Below are 19,737 nucleotides of genomic sequence, written 5' to 3'. Positions count from 1 at the left end.
CTTTCATAGGAACCCATCCTCATTACACAAAGAAATTAGTTTGTGCCAAAATATTTTATTGTTGCAGCGCCACCTCCCACCCAATAATGGGAGGTCAGAGTGCTGGGGAGCTGTTTCCAGATCTCACAGCATCTTCTCAAACAGGGCAATAGCTTCATCTACCTTCTTCAGCTCTGCCTCTGTCTGTTGGAGCTGAGGAGAGGAAGGACATAAAAATGGGTGAGAACAGCAAGGTTCAAAAGAGATTCCCTCTGCTTCTAAAATGCAGGCAAACCCAAGAACCCAGAAAGGGATCAGAGAAAAGAAACTCTAGGGAAGAACTAAAAGGAAAATAGAAACCAACAGAAATGAGGACAAGGAACCAAACCATGTTCTGCTCATTTATGTATTATCAATTTCATGCCCAGCTTCTGAATTTTAACATCAATCCCAATTTCTCTGTAACCTCACCTACTACCCTAACTTACAATGCTCTCTTCACTTCCCCTTTCCCCTCTTCTGAGCACCCAGAGATAATGTACTCAGACTGCATATTTAATTATAAAACTTTATGAGTTTGGAAGCCCATTTTCCCATGTGATGTCTGAAGTATTGTACCAAATGTCCTATCTCCTCACTATCCATAAGGGTGCATGCATCTTTGAAGTAGGAGTTCCAAGCAGACCATCCCCTTTTCAATAGCATCATAAGTTGGTTGTGAACCTTGGGGAGGACCAGGGACACCAGAAGAAATTCAAATGGAAGGAGGACAATCTGTACAGAAGCATAGCATTCCTTTACCCTAATATATCTAAAGGAAAGCACATGAGTCAGCGAAGCCTAGAGATTCTCTCTGAGAACAAATGGAATTTTCTCATAGGAAGCTAGAGATAAGTATTTCCCTTTAGTACCACAAGTAAGGACAGCCATTTTTTCTTCTTACATTCAATACTGCTGTAATTTCCCCCCCAAACTAAATTATCAGCTTCTAAAGAGCATGTAAGAGAAGCGAAGGTATCTTTCTCTTCAGCACCAAGAGTGCAAGTAGAATTTTGAGAAATTCATTTGAGAAAATTTTTGAGAAAATCCAAGGTTTACTTATTTTGTCTGATTGATCAAGACTACATCCATCTTGGGAAATGGAGCAGCACAACATCCTAAGAACCTACAATTAATACCTGCCTACTTCTTCATATCCCAATATCAGTTCCCTTTTGTAAAAGAGTTAGCATGGACTCTTACGAAAATACAAAATTTATGCTGGCTTCCCCACTAACTTGCTAATGACCTTGGGGTGGGTGCTAAGATTTCAGGTTCCTCATTCATAAAATTGGGATGATGATATTGCCACTAATTTCAAAGTATGAGTTGTAGAAATATGTGAGTTGCTACTATTAAAATAATTCCCCTTCCCTAAACCTGTTTTCTCATCACCATCATTTTCCAGATGTGATGTTTTCATATGTACATGAGATGTTCATGGAAGAATCAAGACAGGAAGAGAAGGACCTAGTGCTCTAGCATTCATATAAGTTTTCTTACAGTTACTGGAAATAAGAATTCCTTAGGGGAAAAAACTTGGAATGACATTCTCTTTTATTATGGGAAGGAAGAAACTTGGGTGCAAAAACCTTATTGGTAGCCAGGAAGTAGCAGATAGCCAGTGCCTAGGGCCTTTGACTAAGAAGGTATCAGGAAGGAACTGGTCTTGGAACTTGAAGTAGGGATTAATGTAGGGTGGGAATATGCCACCCTTAAAGACCCACACACCTTAGCTTCCTCAGACTCCTGGACTTGGGAAGGAACCTTGGTGGTATAATCAGGAACAGCCCGACGCTCCCGAAGCTTCTGGGCCTGACGCTCAGCTTCCCCTTGTTTGGCCCGGAGTTTTGCCAGCTCTCGGGAAGGATCCACCAGCCCCTGAAGCTGCAGGTGGACAGAGCATCGGTCAGAGGCCAGGCCCACAGCACAACCCTGTGGAGCAGGAGACCCAGGGAGCAGAATAGTCACAGCTCCGGTGTTGGAGAGAGCCTGCACATAGCCTGACACTGTAGAAGCCTGTACTCCTGTTGCCTCATCCACCACTTCCAGGAAACCTGTGGTAGAAGAAAGAGGGAGAAGTGAGGCCAGACACTTGGACATCGGGTGGGTGAGGAAGGTGAAGATGCTTGAAAGGGCTAGATGGTTTTAAGTGGAAGGGAGCACAGATGGGATAAATGCCGGGGACCCTGGATATGATAGAGGGAAAAGAAAACATGCTGGGTCCCTCACATTCAGGCTGGCTTCGGGTGAGGTTATAATCAGCTCGGAGAGAACGCACAGCCCGGGTAATACTAAGTGCAAGCTCAAAAGCAGCCTCGGCCTCAGGATCCTTCCAGGAGAACTGTAACAAGGCAAAAAGTGTTCAAAGGCAAAAAAACAGAGAATAAGCCTTCAATCCTCTTTGTATCAGGTTCCCTTATGCCCCTCACCCCAATCCCCATTTCTCAGGAGATCTGTTATCAATTCAAACCTCAGCAGGCTCTGGGTAAGGGGTAATGCAAAGACTGGGTGGCATCTGGGGCCCCCGCCGTGGCAATCGTTGATACAGTTCCTCAGTCACAAAAGGCATGAAGGGTGAGAGTAGTCTTAGGCCCACATCCAGGCAAGTATAGAGAGTCTGCCGGGCGGTATCTGCTGCAGCTTGGTCTGTCCCAGACAACACAGGTTTCAAGCACTCCTGGGGAACAAAATCAGACAAATCATAGATTTGAAAGGGATCTGAGGTATTACTTGATGAAATTTCCCAGTTTTTTCCCATTTCTCTTATTACATGAGAAACTTCCAAGTATTCTGACACTAGCTTATTTTGCATCCCCTCTGTAGAACTCTGAGCTCCCAAACAAGTCTCAAGATGCAATGGAGATGTCTTAGTGAGGGTGAGTCATTATATTCCTTCCCCTGGGATCCCAAATGGCTTTATGCATTGTTCTGCAAAACCCTCACTTTTTTTTCATTTTTGTAGGCCTGGGTACTAGAGATAGATAACTCCTGAGATATGGTTCTCTGAGAGATAATACATCTACCCTCTCCCAACCAAGGTGCAGCCTAGAACCCATTCTTATCCTTACCAGGTAGACATTGCAGAGGTCATAGAGCCAAAAGCTATACTGGGCAGTGGTGACAGTAGGGAAATCATAGGCATGGAAACCCTGGTCGCTCAGTGCAACAGCTTCACTCAGACGGCTCCTAATCCAACGGTCAGCCAAGCTCTCCTGATTGCTGGCCTACACAGGATGACAGTAGGTAGTGTGGGGATAGTGTTTGGTGTGAGCAAAAAGAAAGCCATTCTCAGGGATTGGGAATGAGTAATTGAGACCACTCAAACTATTTGAGTCTGGCCTATGGAAAACTACACCCAGTTTGGGGAAAGGATCCATATAGACTTGTAGAATATCAAAGAATTGATTTAAGTAGGTTTAAGGTGAGCTGAAAGATTAGTTCATAAGTAGGCTGAACTTTTTTCTTATCTTCTGAAACCCAATCACACCCAAGAATGACCTGGGGCCTATTCAGCTATATTTGAGGAAAGTTTGAGAGTACCACCTTCCCCCCATCAGCCCCTAAGGCTCCTCACTTGGGGAGTAGGTGAGGGTACAAATCCATCTCCCAATGCCCTAAGGGCAAACTTGGTGGCATTCCAGAGCTTATTACAGAAATGTCGATACCCAAGGATTCGGTTCACATCCAGGTTAATGTCCCGGCCTAGAGAGATAGTGAGGAGTGAGCAGGAGGATCAGGAGTCCTACTTCCATTACCCCATCCACCAAGGCCCCAGGGCTAGCAGCAGACCCCATGTAGGATTGAGGGAGGGTACATGGGGGAGGAGGAAGTGGGATGGGGGAGAAGGGCCAAGGACAGACTTTAGGCATAACATGGGAGAGCAGGGAAGGTCAATGGGAAGTGATGAGGTCATACCCTGAGAAGTATAAGCACAAAGTCCAAATCTGAGAGCATCTGTACCACATTCAGGGATTCCATTGGGGAAATCTACCTTCTACATAGAGAGATAAAATATGTCAGATAATAGATTCTTAGAAGCCCCTTACAAACAGCTCTCCTTTCTCTCTTCTTTAATCTTAAAGACATCATATATTCAGAGTGGGAAGTAAAACCAGCCTTCTTTGGTCCTCACATAGGACCCTCCAATCTCCCAGCCTCTGCTTTGGCTCCTCCTCTTGTCCCTCCCTCACCTCCTTACCAAAACATTTATTCAAGACTCAGTTTAAGCAGCACCTTCTACATGAAGCCCTTTCTTATTTCTTCTCTCAAAATGCCTTTGCTTTTCACTCCTTGGTATTGATTTGTATTTGTTCTCTCTACACTTATAAGCTCCTAAGGAGCATTCTAAAGCTTATTACAAAAATGTTAATGTCCGACCAGCACACAATAGTTGTTGGTCATTCGTTTAATTGGGTCCAATTCTTCATGACCCTATTTGGCGTTTTCTTGGTAAAGATACTAGACTATCTTTGTTCTAATTCGCCATTTTCTTCAACTCATTATGCAACTGAGGCAAACAGGGTAAAGTGATTTGACCAAGGTCACAGAGCTAGTAAATATCTGAGGCTGGATTAGAATTCATGAAGATGACTCCAGTTCTTTATGCTATCCATTGTGCCACTCAGCTGCCCAAGCACACAATAGGCAATTAATAAATGCATGTTGATTAAGTGGTTGATAAGAAGCCATTTAATGTATTTCCTTCATTTTTTCAGGGGGAAACTGAAGTTTAGAGAGGTTATATGACTTGTGCTCATGGTCACATGCAATAAATAAATTCATGGAGTTTGGAATTGTCAGTTTCTTTTAGCTACAAGATCCAGATTTCAAAAAAGGGGCCATGGACACTGGGAACATGACTAAAAGTAAAGGACAGGAATTGCTTTCTCATTCCCTTCACCTTTTCCAGGTACTAAGGCTGGGTGATTAGTATGTCCTTCTGATTCCAAAGCTATTACTCCATAATACAGAGTTTTCCTCCCTTTTCTCTCTTTCAGCTCTTCAGCTCCTTCCCCACTTCAAGGAGAGCTTCCCTGAGCTCCCACATCCCTGTAGAAGATTCTACAGGTTCCCCCCACTTCTTCAAAAGCCACATCTTCTCCCCAACTTTTAACATCCCATACCTGCCCTTCCTTGGCTTTCTCCATTTCACTGGGGTCAAGGTTGCTGTTCAGTAGCTGATCATGCAGTCCCTGAGTAAAGATGAGGAAATGGTTGAAGAAACCTAATACAGAAGGTTCAGGATTCCATAGAAGAAGGGTTCTTAATCTTTCTTTCCTAGTTTTTTTTTTTTTTTTTAATCATGGACCCCTCTGGCAGTCTGGTGAGACCTATGAACCCCTTCTCAGAATAGTGATTTTAAATGCATAAAATGAAATATGCAGAACTACCAGGAAACAAAATTATATTAGAATATGGTTATCAAAATATACATATACACAAGTTACAGACCCTAGGTTAAGAAATCTTTTGCTAGATCCCCCTAAATCCCCTCCACACCAATGTCCAGGTCCTGGATATCTAGCCTTACCTGCAGGGAGAGTCCACTGATGACATCCAGGGGGTCAATGACATTACCAAGTGATTTGCTCATTTTCCGGCCATGGGCATCTCTGACAAGGGCATGGAGATAAACCTGTGGATACAGTACAGGGAGGATGAGGAAAGGGGGTAAAGGGTCATGTAGGTCTCTTCTTTCTTCCTATTCCTACTAGTTCCAAACAAGAGAAACACTGAAGGAGTCCTCTACCCCACAATATTTGATAGCACACAACATATGCTTAATAAAAGGTTGTTTCCTTTCTTCCTATAATGGCAGATAAGTTTTCTTTAAGTTGGCAAAAATTGCTTAGAAAACTGGAAAGCAGTTTGGCAGAAACAAAGCATAGACCAACATTTCAATTCTCTATCATGCAATTCAGCTTAATTATCCAAAGGTTTCAGATGGCCCATGAGTTCATTTATTACTCAAGCATCCTTTTGCAGGAAGGTGGAGTGTCCCAATGGAGGCCCTAAAAGCACATGTCCCAGAATTGGAGAGCTTTCTAGGTCACAATTTTTTTATTATTATCATTAAAGCTTTTCATTTTCAAAACATATACACTGATAATTTTTCAACATTAACCCTTGCAAAACTTTGTGTTCCAATTTTCTCTCCCCTTCCCCTTCTCCCTCCTCTAGATGGTAAATAATCCAATATATGTTAAACATGGTAGAAATATATGTTAAATCCAATATATACATACATATTTATACAATTATCTTGCCACACAAGAAAAATCAAATCCAAAAAAAAAAGAAATAAAATAAAATGCAAGCAAATAATAACAAAAAGAGTGAAAATGCTATGTTGTGACCTACACTTAGTTCCCACAGCCCTATCTCTAAGTGTAGATGGCTCTCTTTATCACAAGATCATTAGAACTGGTTTGAATCCTTTGATTGTTGAAGAGAGCCAGGTCCATCAGAATTGATCATTGAATATTGATCTCCTGGTTCTACTCATTTGACTTAGTATCAATTCATGTAGGCCTATCCAAGCCTCTCTGAAATCATCCTGCTGATCGTTTCTTACAGAATAATCATATTCTATAGCATTCTATAGCTATTCTCCAATTGATGGGCATCCACTTAGTTTCCAGTTTCTTGCCATTACAATAAGGGCTGCCACAAACATTTTGGCACATGTGGGTCCTTTTCCGTTCTTTAAAATCTCTTTAAAATCTATAAGCCCAGCGGAAACACTGCTAGATCAAAGGGTATGCACAGTTGGATAATTCTTTGGGCATAGTTCCAAATTGCTCTCCAGAATGGTTGGATCCATTCACAATTCCACCAACAATGTTTTAGCTTGGGTCACAGATTTTGAAGGTATCTTTTGTGGAATGATATTTTTTTTGGACGGGGCAGCTACTCAGGATAAAGATGACACCTCCAGTGCTCTGCAGAGTTGTTTTTTGTGTGTGTGTGTTTTTTTTTTTTTTTTGGGGGGGGGGGTCCAGTGTCAAGTCTCATTTACATAAGAAAGGGCTGCTGTTCCTACCTCTTTGAAGGGCAGTTTTCCTGTTAGCTTCAGACCCAGCATCACCATGCGGGCTACCCAGAAGAATAAAATGTCATGTCCTGTCTCCAATAAGGTCCCTGGATAAAATATACTTAAGTCCTCTGTCTGAAGGGAAGATAGAACATAAAGGGACCTAGGTTTCTGAGGTGCAAAAGTCCATGATATTCAGATATTCAGTTTCCCAAGCTATTTCCCTCATAACCAGTATCTACCCTTCCATTCTCACCCCTAACCTGTTACCCAAGTATTCCACCCAAGTTAATATCTTTCCCTACAAATCCTACAAGAGAACCCAAATATCAGACCCCAACCTCTATACCTGGTTGGGCCATCCAAAGATGGAAAAAGGAAAAATACCAGAGGAAAACCATGTGTCTAAAACATCTTCATCTGAAAAAAGGAATAATTAAATGTCAGTCAAGCTGGAATAAGGGGTCCAGCCTTATCACATTGTCCCCCCAGGCTCCTCAATCCTCTTTTACCCTGTGAGAGACTAATCTTGTCTGGGGACACTCCAAACTTCTTTGCTGCCTTCTCCCTTGCCTCCTCTTCGCTTCGGCCACTCACCCAATACCGACCATCAGGATCCTGTCCCCAGAGTGAGAAGACATGTTACTTTGACACCCTTGGCACCTGACTTTCCTTGGATGATGTTTTTCATCCCGTTCTTTTGCAAGAGGTATAGATTCCCATCTTCTATCCACTCCCTCTCCCCCATGTTCCAATTTTCCTCAATTCAGTCTATTATGCCCTTAATTCTTCTCCCAAAGGGATCTCTGTTAACCTTGTTAGTCCTATCTTCAACCTCTCTCTCCTTTACCTAATCTTACCCTTAACACCAGACTACAGAAGGCTGTTCTCTGGGCAGATGTCAAAATGTACTTCTTTAGTCTCTGACTTTCCTTGCTCCCAGTATCCTTCCCTCCCTTCTCCTACTCCTTGGCAGTGATGCCAAGATCTAGTTCTCTCACCTCCCCAGGGGGCACTTTAGGGTCGTTGACAGTGACAAAGTAGGCAGGGATTCGGTGACCCCACCATAACTGCCGGGAGATGCACCAGTCTCTGGGGAGGAAGATAGGATGGGAAAGAGTATGGCATTAAGAGAGGAGGCAAAAGACTAGAAGGATATCATCCTCCACTCCTGACTAAATCCTTCCCACTTCCCCTCTGCCATAACAAAAGAACTTTCTGTTACAACCTCCTACTGGATTTTGTTATTTTTAGCCTTGTCAGCCCTCCTCTGACACATACCTGATGTTGTCCATCCAATTATGCCATATTTTTTGATGAATCTCAGGCAATATCTTAAGGTCACCCCGAGTCACTGCTGCACTGGCTGCCTGAGCCATCTCACCACACCTCACATACCACTGGGGCTTAAGGAGGGGTTCAACTACATCCTTGGAACGGCTGCAAAGCAGAGAAATAAAAAACACAAGAAAAGTGAGATTTTTTTTTTTCCCCACAGAGGTCTGACCTACCTCTAGCTGAAAGATTTGCTCTTACTTGCACAAAGGTACCACCATTGGATTGTCCTTCACTTCCCGGAATAGTCCCTTGTCTTTTAGGGCTGCCAACACTGCTTTCCTGGCTTCAAACCGAGGAAGGCCCTACAAGGTGGAAATGTCAGAGTTGGAGAGTTCTAGAAGTATCCACTCCCTTCACAGCATACAGGGCTCCAACAACTCCTTCTTCCCTTCCCCTATATATCTAGCCCATTCCACACTTATGAGGCTTCTCTCTTCTCTCCTCCTCTATGTCTGTCAGAATTAATATTACCCTCCTAGCTATGCCATCTTTTAACCCTTCTCACCAGAAAGGGAGGTGGAACATTGATAAGGTTGCCTTGGTGGTCTATGATGCTCACTGCTTCTAGCTTGTGTCTTTGCCCAACCTCATAGTCATTCTGATCATGGGCTGGTGTAATTTTTACAGCACCTAGTAGCATGAAGGGAGAACAACGGCACAAAGGTCAAAGCACAAGTTAATCATAGATCAGAGGTTCCTAATCCCAAAAGAACTGCAGCTATCCATATTCATTGGGCTGCTGTTCAGATACAGCAAATGTTCCTCCCAAAAGTAAATCTTTTTCTACCTTCTAGAGCAGGGTTGGGGAACCCTCTGGCATGCAGTGATGAGCCGAAAGCTATATACAAAACTGCTTGAACTCTAAAAATTGATAATTTTGTATGGTCTGTGAATGATGTTATAAATATCCAAATGACCCTTGGAAGAAAAAAGGTTCCCTCTACCCTGCTCCAGAGAAACAGTGAGGGGAAGAATCTCTGAATCCCCCCCCAAAATGAAGAAGTTCTTTTATCATCCTTATCCCTGAAGATGGCTGGGTTAAAAAGTCTATTCCTTCCTACCTCTCCCCAAACTCACCAGTGCCAAACTCCATATCCACAAATTCATCAAAGATGATAGGAAGGCTTCGAACAAGGAATGGGTGTATAACACTCTTTCCCTGAAGGTGCTGGGGACAGAGGGAGCAGGACAGAAAGGTAAGTACTACTATCCAGATTTAGACATGAGATTCCTCCAGCCCAGGACATGAGCAGAGGGAGTCTAAAGACAAGGGATAAGAGAACACAGAGGTTATCCCTGATGTAATTTTTGGTCTGGGACTGTCCTTCAACCCCTAAAAGAACTTCATTCTTAAGAATGGATCTATAATTTTCTTCAATATTCTCAACCATTTCCATGTCTAGGGAAAATACCCCTCTAGCTCTGTCTTGGGTTCACTGAGCATTAATACACAGCTCCAGGTAGGGATACAATCTGGCACAGTCCTCTTTTGGGGACAGATTTACACAGCTGCTTTTGGAAAGCATGGGGGGCCTATCTTATACAAAGATTGTACATAAGTAAGACTTGTGAGTGGGTGGATTGCCTTTACCTGGTATCTAGGGTCATTAGGATGCACAGCCACAGCTACATCTCCCAACATGGTCTCAATACGAGTAGTTGCTACCACCACCTCCTCATTGCTCTCTGGGGAAAGGGAGGAAGGAAGACTTAGCGCGTGCCTTTGATCCTGGAATAGGGAGCCCCAGTTATCCCCAGATCCTACCTGAATCCTGTATCTTGTAGGCAAAAGAAACAATGACCCCAAATTCCACCTTCTCCTGATAGCCTGGGACAGAAAGCAAGGTTCGCCCCGACAGTTCCTTCTTATCCACCTGTGAAAAAATCAGGGAAAGAATGGAACAATTAGAAAAGAAGTTTTCTGGAACAGGAAATGAACTGTGAAGATTAATTAGAGCAATGGAGGGGTGGCAGGAAACTAGCCTGGGGAGATCAGAAATCTTCCTAGGTACATCACACACCTCAATGTCAGAAATGGCAGAGTTGAGACTACAGGACCAGTTGACAAGGCGGGTACTACGGTAAATGACCCCATCATTATGGAGGCGAACAAAAGCTTCTGTTACAGCCGCTGAGAGTTTCTGGAAAGGGATGGAAGAGGGGACAAGGATTAATTAGAATAACTATCCTTATTTGCTAGAATAGAATCTGAGGTGGAATAGGATCTGAAGTGGAAGAAAAAAGGTAAACCCTGATGAAGGCTTGGTCACTCCTACCACATGCCCAGGTTAGAAAAGTCTTCTCTACTCCCATGAACCAATCTTTAGGGATACAAGATTTATCATAGTGAGAGAGGACTGTGTTTCCTATAGTAGCATTGATTCTGTTGGTAATGGCCTAGACAATATACTTGGTCTGTCTTGAAAACATTGAGGAGCCCAGCCTGACAAGAGCTGAGAAGAGTATTTTGGAAAAAGTCTCTGGGACTTGAAACCATAAGATCTGGGTGGATTCCCATCTCTGCCCAACTTTTGGCCAATGGACAAGTTTCACTTAATCTCCCTGAGCCTCAATTTCTTCATTTATTAAATAAGAGGGTTTGACAGATGGCCTCTAAGATCCCTTCCAGCTCTAAATCCTGTAATCTTTCTGGATCTCAATTTCCTCATCTATCAAATGAAGCAGCAGTTGGACCTGATTTATGATTTTTGAATTCCCTTCCAATTCTAAATCCTATGATTCTAGGAGTAATGAAAGACAAAGATGGGCCCTGAAAACCAGGTAAAAGAGTTTAGATTTGCTGTAATTTTCAAGGAAACAAGGAAAAAAAAAGTATATATATTTACATAACTTGATACTTTACTGTCTCCTAACTGTTTCTATAGCTCTTATGGGGTTCCTTCAAGAAACCCTATGAAAAAAGGCACAAGAGATTGTATCTAATAAATGCTACCTGTGGCTAATGAAAGAATCTTTATCTTTACCTACTATCTGGGGTCACTGGAGAATATAACATGACTATGTGTTCCAAGTATGGTGGCAACCACACTTCCCCTTAGAAGATCCTTATAAGTCCCTTGAAAGCAAAGATGCCTCTGATTTTTCTCCCATTCCACTTAGCTCACAGTGTATGCACAGAAAGTAGTTCATTAAGTATTTACTGGTCCATAAGTGATGCTGCTGGGTCACCATATCTAGTGAATTCTAAATTCCTAATCCCAATTCCCTGGGACACTTGCTATACTCACTGGATCCATGGTGAAACAAGCTCGATCCCAATCCAAGGAGCCACCAAGCTTTTTTAGCTGATGGTAAATCCGGTCTCCCTTCCTGGAGATAAATAAAAAGTTTTGGGAGTAAGATTTGTTACCACTTCCCTACGCCTCCTCCCCAATCTTCATATCCCTTCTGACTGCTGAGACCCATCCACTCTGTCACCCTCCTACTTCATAGGATGCCTTCCCATCATGGAACCAATGACAACTGAGTCCCCTATTATTGTGAAAGATGGAGGACCTAAATTATCAAAGTTCTTCCATGGAGAGAATAGATAGTCCTCCACGACCGTCTGAATCCATCCAGGCAAAGAAAAGGAAAAAAGGATAAGTATTGTATATAACTTACTCATTCTTCCATTTCCAGACCTCTTGTAGGAAGGCCTCTCGACCAAGCTGGTGGCGGCTTAGCCCATGTTCCCTCCACAGTTTCTTTTCCACAACTACCTGTGTGGCAATACCAGCATGATCACAGCCTGGGTTCCACAGGGTTGTCTCTCCTCTCATTCTGTGCCTGGAAGGATTAAAGTTAGGGGATGAGGGTGGAATCTTTCAGTAACAGTATGCCCCATTGAGAGAAGAGGCAACAGTCCACTTGGAAATTTGACAAGGTAAAGCAGCTCAGAAATAGAAGGCCAGTGGATCAAGCAGAAAAAAAAAAGGAAAGTAAATGGGTCAGAATGCATCAATACAAGTCAGAAAAGGAACTCTAGAGAATGATAAGAATCCATCAAAAAAACCAGGGTTGTTCCAAAATGAATAAATGAGAGTTAAGTCATGGTAGGAAAGAAAAGAAAACAGTAGGCAAAGAAGACAATGGGAAATAAGGGGAAAAAAGCTAAACCTATGAGGGAAATAAAAGGACAATGGAGAAAAACCCAGAATAGAAAGTTAAACCTAGAAAATTCATCTGGAAGAACAAAAGGTCAAGACTTTCAAGGGAACTAATGAAAAAAAAAAAAAAAAAAAAAAATCAAATGAAGGTGGCCTAGCTGTATCAGATCTAAAACTATATGATAAAGTAGCAGTCACCAAAACCATTTGGTATTGGCTAAGAAATAGATTAGTTGATCAGTAGAATAGGTTAGGTTCACCCAAACTTAACACCGTACACCAAGATAAGGTCAAAATGGGTTCATGATCTAGGCATAAAGAATGAGATTATAAATAAATTAGAAGAACACAGGATAGTTTACCTCTCAGACTTGTGGAGGAGGAAGGAATTTATGACCAAAGAAGAACTAGAGATCATTATTGATCACAAAATATATAGTTTTTATTATATCAAACTAAAAAGCTTTTGTACAAACAAAAGTAATGCAGACAAGATTATAAGGGAAGCAATAAACTGGGAAAACATTTTTACAGTCAAGGTTCTGATAAAGGCCTCATTTCCAAAATATATAGAGAACTGACTCTAATTTATAAGAAATCAAGCCATTCTCCAATTGATAAATGGTCAAAGGATATGAGCAGACAAATTTCAGATGATGAAATTGAAACTATTTCCACTCATATGAAAGAGTGTTCCAAATCACTATTGATCAGAGAAATGCAAATTAAGACAACTTTGAGTTACTACTACACATCTGTCAGATTGGCTAAGATGACAGGAACAAATAATGATGAATGTTGGAGGGGCTGTGGGAAAACTGGGACACTGATGTATTGTTGGTGAAATTGTGAATGAATTCAACCATTCTAAGAGAGAGCAATTTGGAACTATATTCAAAAAGTTATCAAACTGTGCATACCCTTTGATCCAGCAGTGCTACTACTGGGCTTGATATAAGCCCTTTAAAAAAAATACTAAAGAAGGGAAAGGAACTTATATGTGCAAAAATGTTTGTCGCAGCCCTTTTTGTAGTGGCTAGAAACTGGAAATTGAATGGATGCCCATCAATTGGAGAATGCCTAAAAAAGTTGTAGTATATGAATGTTATGGAATATTATTGTTCTATAAGAAATGACCAGCAGGATGATTTCAGAAAGTCCTGGAGAGACTTACATGAACTGATGCTGAGTGAAATGAGCAGGATCAGGAGATCGTTATATACTTCAACAACAATACTATTTGATGATCAGTTCTGATGGATGTGGCTCTCTTCAACAATGAGATGAACCAAATCAGTTCCATCTGTTCAACAATGAAGAGAACCAGCTACACCCAGCAAAAGAACTCTGGGAAATGAGTGTGAACCACTACATAGAATTTCCACTCCCTCTGTTTTAGTCCGGTTGCATTTTTGATTTCCTTCTCAGGTTATTTTTACCTTATGTCTAAGTCTGATTTTTCTTGTGCAGCAAAATAACTATGGATATGTAAACATATATTGTATTTAACATATACTTTAACATATTTAACATGTATAGAGGTCTGCCTGCCATCTAGGGGACAGGATGGGGGGAAGGGAAAAAAGAGAGTTTTGCAAGGGTCAATACTGAAAAATTACCCATGCATATATATATGCATGGGTAATATATATATATCTTGTAAATAAAAAACTATTAAAAAAAAAAAGAATAGAAAGTTAAGGGGGAGGGAGGAAGCCAATGAAAACATGAGACTAGAAGTGGAGGTTCAGGGAGCATAGAGAGGGATCTTAGGAAGTAGGAGAAAGGTCTCACCAGCGGGTCAGTGAATCCTGGATGGCATTGGTGAGGGCATGGCCAAGGTGCAGGGACCCTGTCACATTGGGAGGCGGGATGCACATCATGAAGATACCTCGAGGATTAGGCTCTGACACACTGGCACGCTAAAGGGAATGTAAAGGAGCATGATGCTTTTAGACTTTCCAGTTTCCTGTAGCTCTGGCCACTCCTAGTCAATATTCCCTCCCTTCTCAGACCCAAGCCACTGATACTCCAGATTTGAACTCGGGTCCTCCTAAATTCAAGGCTGGTGCTCTATCCACTGTGCCACCTAGCTGCCCCTACCCAGAGTCTTTTAAGGGAAAGAGTATTCAGCCACATGCTTACCCCATACTCTGGTTTGAAGAATCCTTGGCTCTCCCACCATGAATACCAAGCAGCTTCAACATACTGGGGACTATAGGAGTCAGGCATGGACACACTAACATCTGAAGGAGGAAAAGGTCAACTGAGTTACAGTGAAAAATTCTGGGCAGGAGGAGGATAAGAATGGGAGGGGGAAAAGGACCAAACCTCTGATTTTAGTGGCCTAGGGAACTTATAGATAAGGAAACTTCTACTAGCAATGTAAGTCAGCAACTTTTCTGCAATTTCTCTCTTAAGAGAGTTGCCTAGAGCAAAAATTGGTAGTTACTTGTCCAGGATCACACAGCCATTATATGTCAAGAGCTTAAATCAAGTATTTCTGAATGAGTCCAATTTTCTATCCATTATCATATACTACCTCTCCTCCCCTCACACAACATATATAAAACAGAAAAATATGGATTTAAGAGTCAAGAGAAGGAAGAGACGCTGGTATGGCTTCCTCTTCCTCCTCTCCAATACCTTTCTTCTCCCCTGGTGGGGTGGGTATATCATAAGTTATGACCCCAGGGTCCCTTTTCTCCTTCTTCTCAATTTTTGGCTTCTTCTGTATGGGGAAGAGAAGATGAATTCAGACCCTATTCTAGGGAACTTCCACCTCCAGTCCCTATACCTCTCTGTTCTCCCAATCTCTCACCTCTCCAGGTGGTGGCTGATGCAATTGGTTCTTTTGCTTCTGTTGAAACTTCTCCAGCTTTTCCCGCTTTTTTGCTTCTTTTTTCAACTGGGCTGCTGTCTTGGGGGGCCCAGAAACCTCAGAGCCTGGGAAAAAGGTTCAACTCTAAGAGTCTTTGCAGAAGTAGCTTCTTATTTCATATAAGAGTCAGGAAATTTTAGCCTGGTACCATTTTGCTCATCACTTCCTCCTCATCATTTAATTATTTCATCTCTTCCTCTATCACTGTCCCTGAAAAACTGAACATTTCTTTCTCCATTGTTTCTCCACAACTCTCCCAATTATGAGCTAAAGACAGGAAGTGTGCTCTACAGAGGATGGAGGAAAAATAATTCTTGAGAATATTATATAATATAGAAGAAAGAACCAGGAATTCAGAATCAGAGGACCTGGGTTAGTCATTTAAGTTTTTTGGAGCCTTAGTTTCCTTTTTTTGTAAAATTAGAAAGTTGGACTAGATTACTTCTAAAGTCCCTTCTAACTCTTAAATCTGTGTACCTCCAATTCTAACTCTTAAATCTATGATCCATTCAGCTTACTCATCTCCAATCCTTACCAGGTTGCTGTGGGAGAGACCGTACCCCTGGGCACAGAGATACATCCCCTAACACTGCACGAAATTCTGGTTGCTGGACACATGTCATGAACCAGCGGCTTACGTTACCCCAAGCCCAGCGAGCAGGAGGGTCTAGAACCTAGGGAGGAGGAGATACAGAGGTCCAGATGAAGGCAAGATACAGTATACCCCACTATTCAGCCAAACTGTCCAGAAATTCCCCTCCTTTATGTCTGCACATTGCCCTAACATTCACCTCTCTCATTCCACCCTCTCCTAGGTCTGGCTTCCCCAAACACACCATTTCCTTGGCCTATCCCAGGGTAACTCACATAGCGGAAGGGCAGCAGTAGGGCTGTAACAGCTGCCAGGTCAGCCAAAGTGGGGGCTTCTCCCGCCAAATAGGTGTGCAACCTCAGCCTCTCCTCCAATGGGCCCAGAGCCCGTCCCAGGGCTCCCAGGGCTGCCTGAGAAAAGGGAACAAACAGAGGGTAAAAAGGAAGGCAGACATGGAGTTATAGTTAAAAGAAATCTGGGTTTAAATACTACTTGAGTTATGTGGAGGACACTGTTCAATCAGTCATTTATTTAGCAGCCATGTTTGACTCTTCATGACCCATTTGGGGTTTCTTGGCAGAGATCCTGGAGTGGTTTGCCATCTCCTTTCCAGGTTCACACAACTGGTAAGTGTCTGAGGCTGGCTTTGTTCAAATCTCAGGAAGACGTCTCCCTGACTCCAGGCCAAACACTCTATCCACTGACCATGCAGCTGCCCACTCAAGAGCACAGGCGAGCTGTGAACCTCTTTAAATCTGTTTGCCAACATAAAATGGGACTAGTCATAACTAAGTTGCCTGACTCATAAAATATTGTGAGAAGCCACTAAAATAATGTAAAAATGGTTTCTAAATAACGAAATGCTACATAAATGTCAGTTATTTCTCCTCCCTAGGATTCATTCTCGTCTCAGTACCCCCATTTTCTTCTTAATGCTCTCCAGAGCTCAGACGTTTCTTCTGCCTACACAACCAAACTTCTAACTCTGCTTTTAGTCCTAGCCGCCCAGGTCTGGTTTCCCAATCTTTCCCAATCCCAATCCTCATCCCTTTCAAATCATTCTCATGCGGTCTCTCTTTAATCAAGCTCTGGAGCCACAGTAATGGTAGCTGAGTTACAGAAATCTTGATTCTCGTTAGTGTATGGAATTCCCAAACCAGGAATGTGTGGTGCCAATTAAATCACAATGATGAATGTGTGTGTGTGTGTGTGTGTGTGTATACATAGACACATAGGTAAGTGTGTATGTACGAATACCTTTTGGGCCTCAAAACAATTCTCTAAGATTACTTGTCTGCAGAGTTGGAATACTTACCCCAACCACGATGCCCCATATGAGAAGCGGCAGTTTGGGGACTCCTTTAAGTCTTCCACTTCCAAATCCAGCGCTCCTTTCTTTCTGTCTCACCCCCCCCCATGGCCCACTGCAGCCTCTCCCGGTTTCCTCCCACTTCACCCTTTCCCTTGACCATCACCATCACCTGAGGATCCTGATTTGGGTTCCGAAGCCCCAAAGCAGGCAGCGTGGCTCCGCAGGCTGCAGGCACAAGCTCTCCGTCCGCATAGCTGACCCACTGCTGGACAAGAGTAGCTCCGCGGCTCCCTCCAGGACCCCCCATTCCCGCAGGCCACAGGAGCTGGGCAACAGCAGCTGCACCCCACACCCTTAAGCCCCCTGGTCCCTGCTCCAGAACTGGCAAACGAGGTGGGGGGATGGAAGTTCCGCTGGTAGGAGGCGGCTGGAGGCAAACCCGGGGAGGAGGCCCTCCCCACCCTGGGCCGGGTCCTGATTCCCCATATCGAGCAGCAATCAGGGCGCGGAGGCTGGGGAAGGCGTCAGGGTGAGGAGAGACGTACAGGATGGACATAGTCCCCGGCGTGGCAGGAGCTTCCGCCACACTTGCAGAGACCTGGAAGCAGAGAAAGAACGACTTAGAGGGACAGGCTCTCGGAGAAGCGGGCGGAGGCGCCGGCACTAAAGGCAGGACGGCTCGAGGCTCTCGGGCCCTAGGGAAATGAAAGGGTGGAACCCGCCGAGTGGGACTGGGGGAGTGCGGGGATAAAACTTCTGGAACGGAGTGCCGCGAGGGTTAGCCAGCAGTGCTGAGGCCCCTGCCTGAGCCTTCCCTTCCCGCTCATTCTCCGGGTCACCGCTGCGGAGCAGACTCGGGCGCGGGAGGGAAGGATTAAGTCCCGTCTCCGCGCCCCTGAGCGCCCGGGTGAGAGCTGACCTCCGCTCCGGGCTCGGAGGCGGGAGGGAGGGAGGGAGCGGGGCACTGATCGCTTACTGACACGTCGGGGAGTTAGGGTTCTTAGTGTCTACACTGCGAAGGGAAGACAGTTTGGCGACACTAAGGAAAAGGGACGGGAAATGGGAGCGCGGAAGGGACCACGGCTTCGTCTCTGAATGATGAGGAAGACTGAGCCGGGGCAAAACTTCTGCTGGCCAGGGGACGGCGGGATCGTACCCAGCAGCGGAGCGGCGGCGACACTCGGGGTCCGCCCCGGCCACTAGCGAACACAGTCTCCGGCTGAAGCCGCGACTTCCTCCACGTGTCTCGCCGCCTTTGTGACAGACCAGCACTTCCGGGTTCTTCGAAGGGCCCCAAGTTTCATAGCTGTTTGATCTGGAGCCTGCTCTGAAAAAGTTAAATCGGGATCCTAGCGGGGCGGGGCCGAGGGCCGGGGGAGAGGGGGAGGTGAGTGGCTGTAAAACGTTGGATTCCGGGAAAGGGGCCTTACCCGCGATGGGGCGGTCCGAGAGTGGGGGAGGTCTGGAGGGTCAGGGTTGGTGGCAAAGTGAGGTGGTCTTTGGGTCCTGGGGATGCGGCGGCGGCTCGGAGAGTTGCCCTGGCCTCCCAGCGGGAGGGGTGGGGCTTGCTTTCAACAATCGTGCTTGGGAATGCACCCACCCCGCCCCGCTCGGGTGACAGCTGCGTGACTTCTCCCCTTACAGCCTGAGGGCTCAGACCCAGTGTGTGCCATTTCCTTTTTTTTTTTCCTGAGGCAATTGGGGCTAAATGACTTGCCCAGGGTCACGCAGCTAACAACTGTTAAGTGTCTGAGTCACATTTGAACTCAGGTCTTCCTGACTTCCGGGTTGGTGCTCTAACCATTGAGCCACCTATCTGTTTCCCGGTTTCCTGGTAGCACATTTGGTTTCCCGAAGTAGGAGGAATCATTAAGCAATCAATCAAGAAGCATTTATTAAGCAAAGATACTTTAGCAACACTAATAAAAATGAGAATAGGAAGAGATGCTGGCAAACTAAACCAAGATATATGCAAAATAAGTGCACAGTGATGGGGTGGGGAGAGGAGCACTAACAGGGTGTCAGTTTCTTGAAGTCGAGAGTGCTTGAGCCCAGATCTGAAGCGGTAGACTTGAGAAAGGGGTGGAAAGGGTTGGGGGTAGGGTAGTGAACAGCCAGCGCAGGAGTATGGCGTGCTCGGAGGAGAAAATGTCTCATGGACATCAAATAGGGCAGATTGAAATGCAGTGGAGGGGGGAGCATCATGTTATTAGCATGACAAGAGGGGGCTGACATCAGATTGCAAGGGGCTTTAAGTGCTTTAAATGAGTTTTGTATTTTATCCTAAAAGTGACAGGGAACACTGGCTTCTTGAACTTCTGCTCCAGATGTTTACGTCCTAGGTCAGTAGGTGGAGCTGGCAGAGAAAGCCTGAAGCCCAGCCTGAAGCCCAGATAGTATTGTAACACTGCTGGAGGCAGGGTGGGAAGGGCCCTGATGAGGATGGGACCT

General features: G+C 44.3%; 1 protein-coding gene across 3 annotated transcripts; it reads right to left on the bottom strand.

Moving 5' to 3' along the window:
* Positions 1–39: 39 nt before the first annotated feature.
* Positions 40–18,901, bottom strand: VARS1 (valyl-tRNA synthetase 1). 3 transcript variants are annotated; one of them, XM_074311425.1, is made up of 31 exons: positions 18,717–18,899; positions 18,443–18,613; positions 17,456–17,884; positions 16,250–16,384; positions 15,918–16,056; positions 15,323–15,447; positions 15,148–15,232; positions 14,647–14,747; positions 14,296–14,423; positions 12,017–12,181; positions 11,641–11,722; positions 10,414–10,533; positions 10,158–10,266; positions 9,984–10,078; positions 9,470–9,560; positions 8,898–9,022; positions 8,591–8,694; positions 8,336–8,494; positions 8,056–8,146; positions 7,567–7,672; positions 7,404–7,474; positions 7,064–7,189; positions 5,552–5,656; positions 5,145–5,213; positions 3,937–4,015; positions 3,596–3,723; positions 3,090–3,245; positions 2,492–2,698; positions 2,251–2,362; positions 1,750–2,075; positions 40–192 (listed from the first exon to the last, which is right to left on the bottom strand). In XM_074311425.1, the coding sequence occupies exons 3-31, from the start codon at positions 17,840–17,842 to the stop codon at positions 124–126; spliced, it is 3,795 nt and encodes a 1,264-aa protein (XP_074167526.1). In that variant the 5' UTR covers positions 17,843–17,884; positions 18,443–18,613; positions 18,717–18,899; the 3' UTR covers positions 40–123. The 3 variants fall into 3 exon arrangements, with proteins under 3 accessions (XP_074167526.1, XP_074167527.1, XP_074167528.1); XM_074311426.1 differs by having other exon boundaries at positions 18,443–18,608; XM_074311427.1 differs by lacking the exon at positions 18,443–18,613 and having other exon boundaries at positions 18,717–18,901.
* Between the last annotated feature and the right edge of the window lie 836 nt (positions 18,902–19,737).

Source organism: Sminthopsis crassicaudata, chromosome 4 (assembly GCF_048593235.1).
Source record: "Sminthopsis crassicaudata isolate SCR6 chromosome 4, ASM4859323v1, whole genome shotgun sequence".
Lineage (NCBI taxonomy): Eukaryota > Metazoa > Chordata > Mammalia > Dasyuromorphia > Dasyuridae > Sminthopsis > Sminthopsis crassicaudata.
The sequence above is the reverse complement of the archived record's forward strand: the minus strand, read 5'-3'. Positions and strand labels throughout refer to the sequence as shown.

What these genes read in the sequence shown, in the direction of transcription:
- VARS1 (XM_074311427.1), bottom strand. Translation starts at nt 17,842, where the DNA reads ATGTCCATCCTGTACGTCTCTCCTCACCCTGACGCCTTCCCCAGCCTC. An exon ending in ATGTTCCACCTCCCTTTCTG is followed by an intron (nt 8,695 to 8,897) that starts GTGAGAAGGGTT and finishes TCCACCTTGTAG; the next exon opens with GGCCTTCCTCGGTTTGAAGC. An exon ending in TTGTGCTTATACTTCTCAGG is followed by an intron (nt 3,724 to 3,936) that starts GTATGACCTCAT and finishes CTATCTCTCTAG; the next exon opens with GCCGGGACATTAACCTGGAT.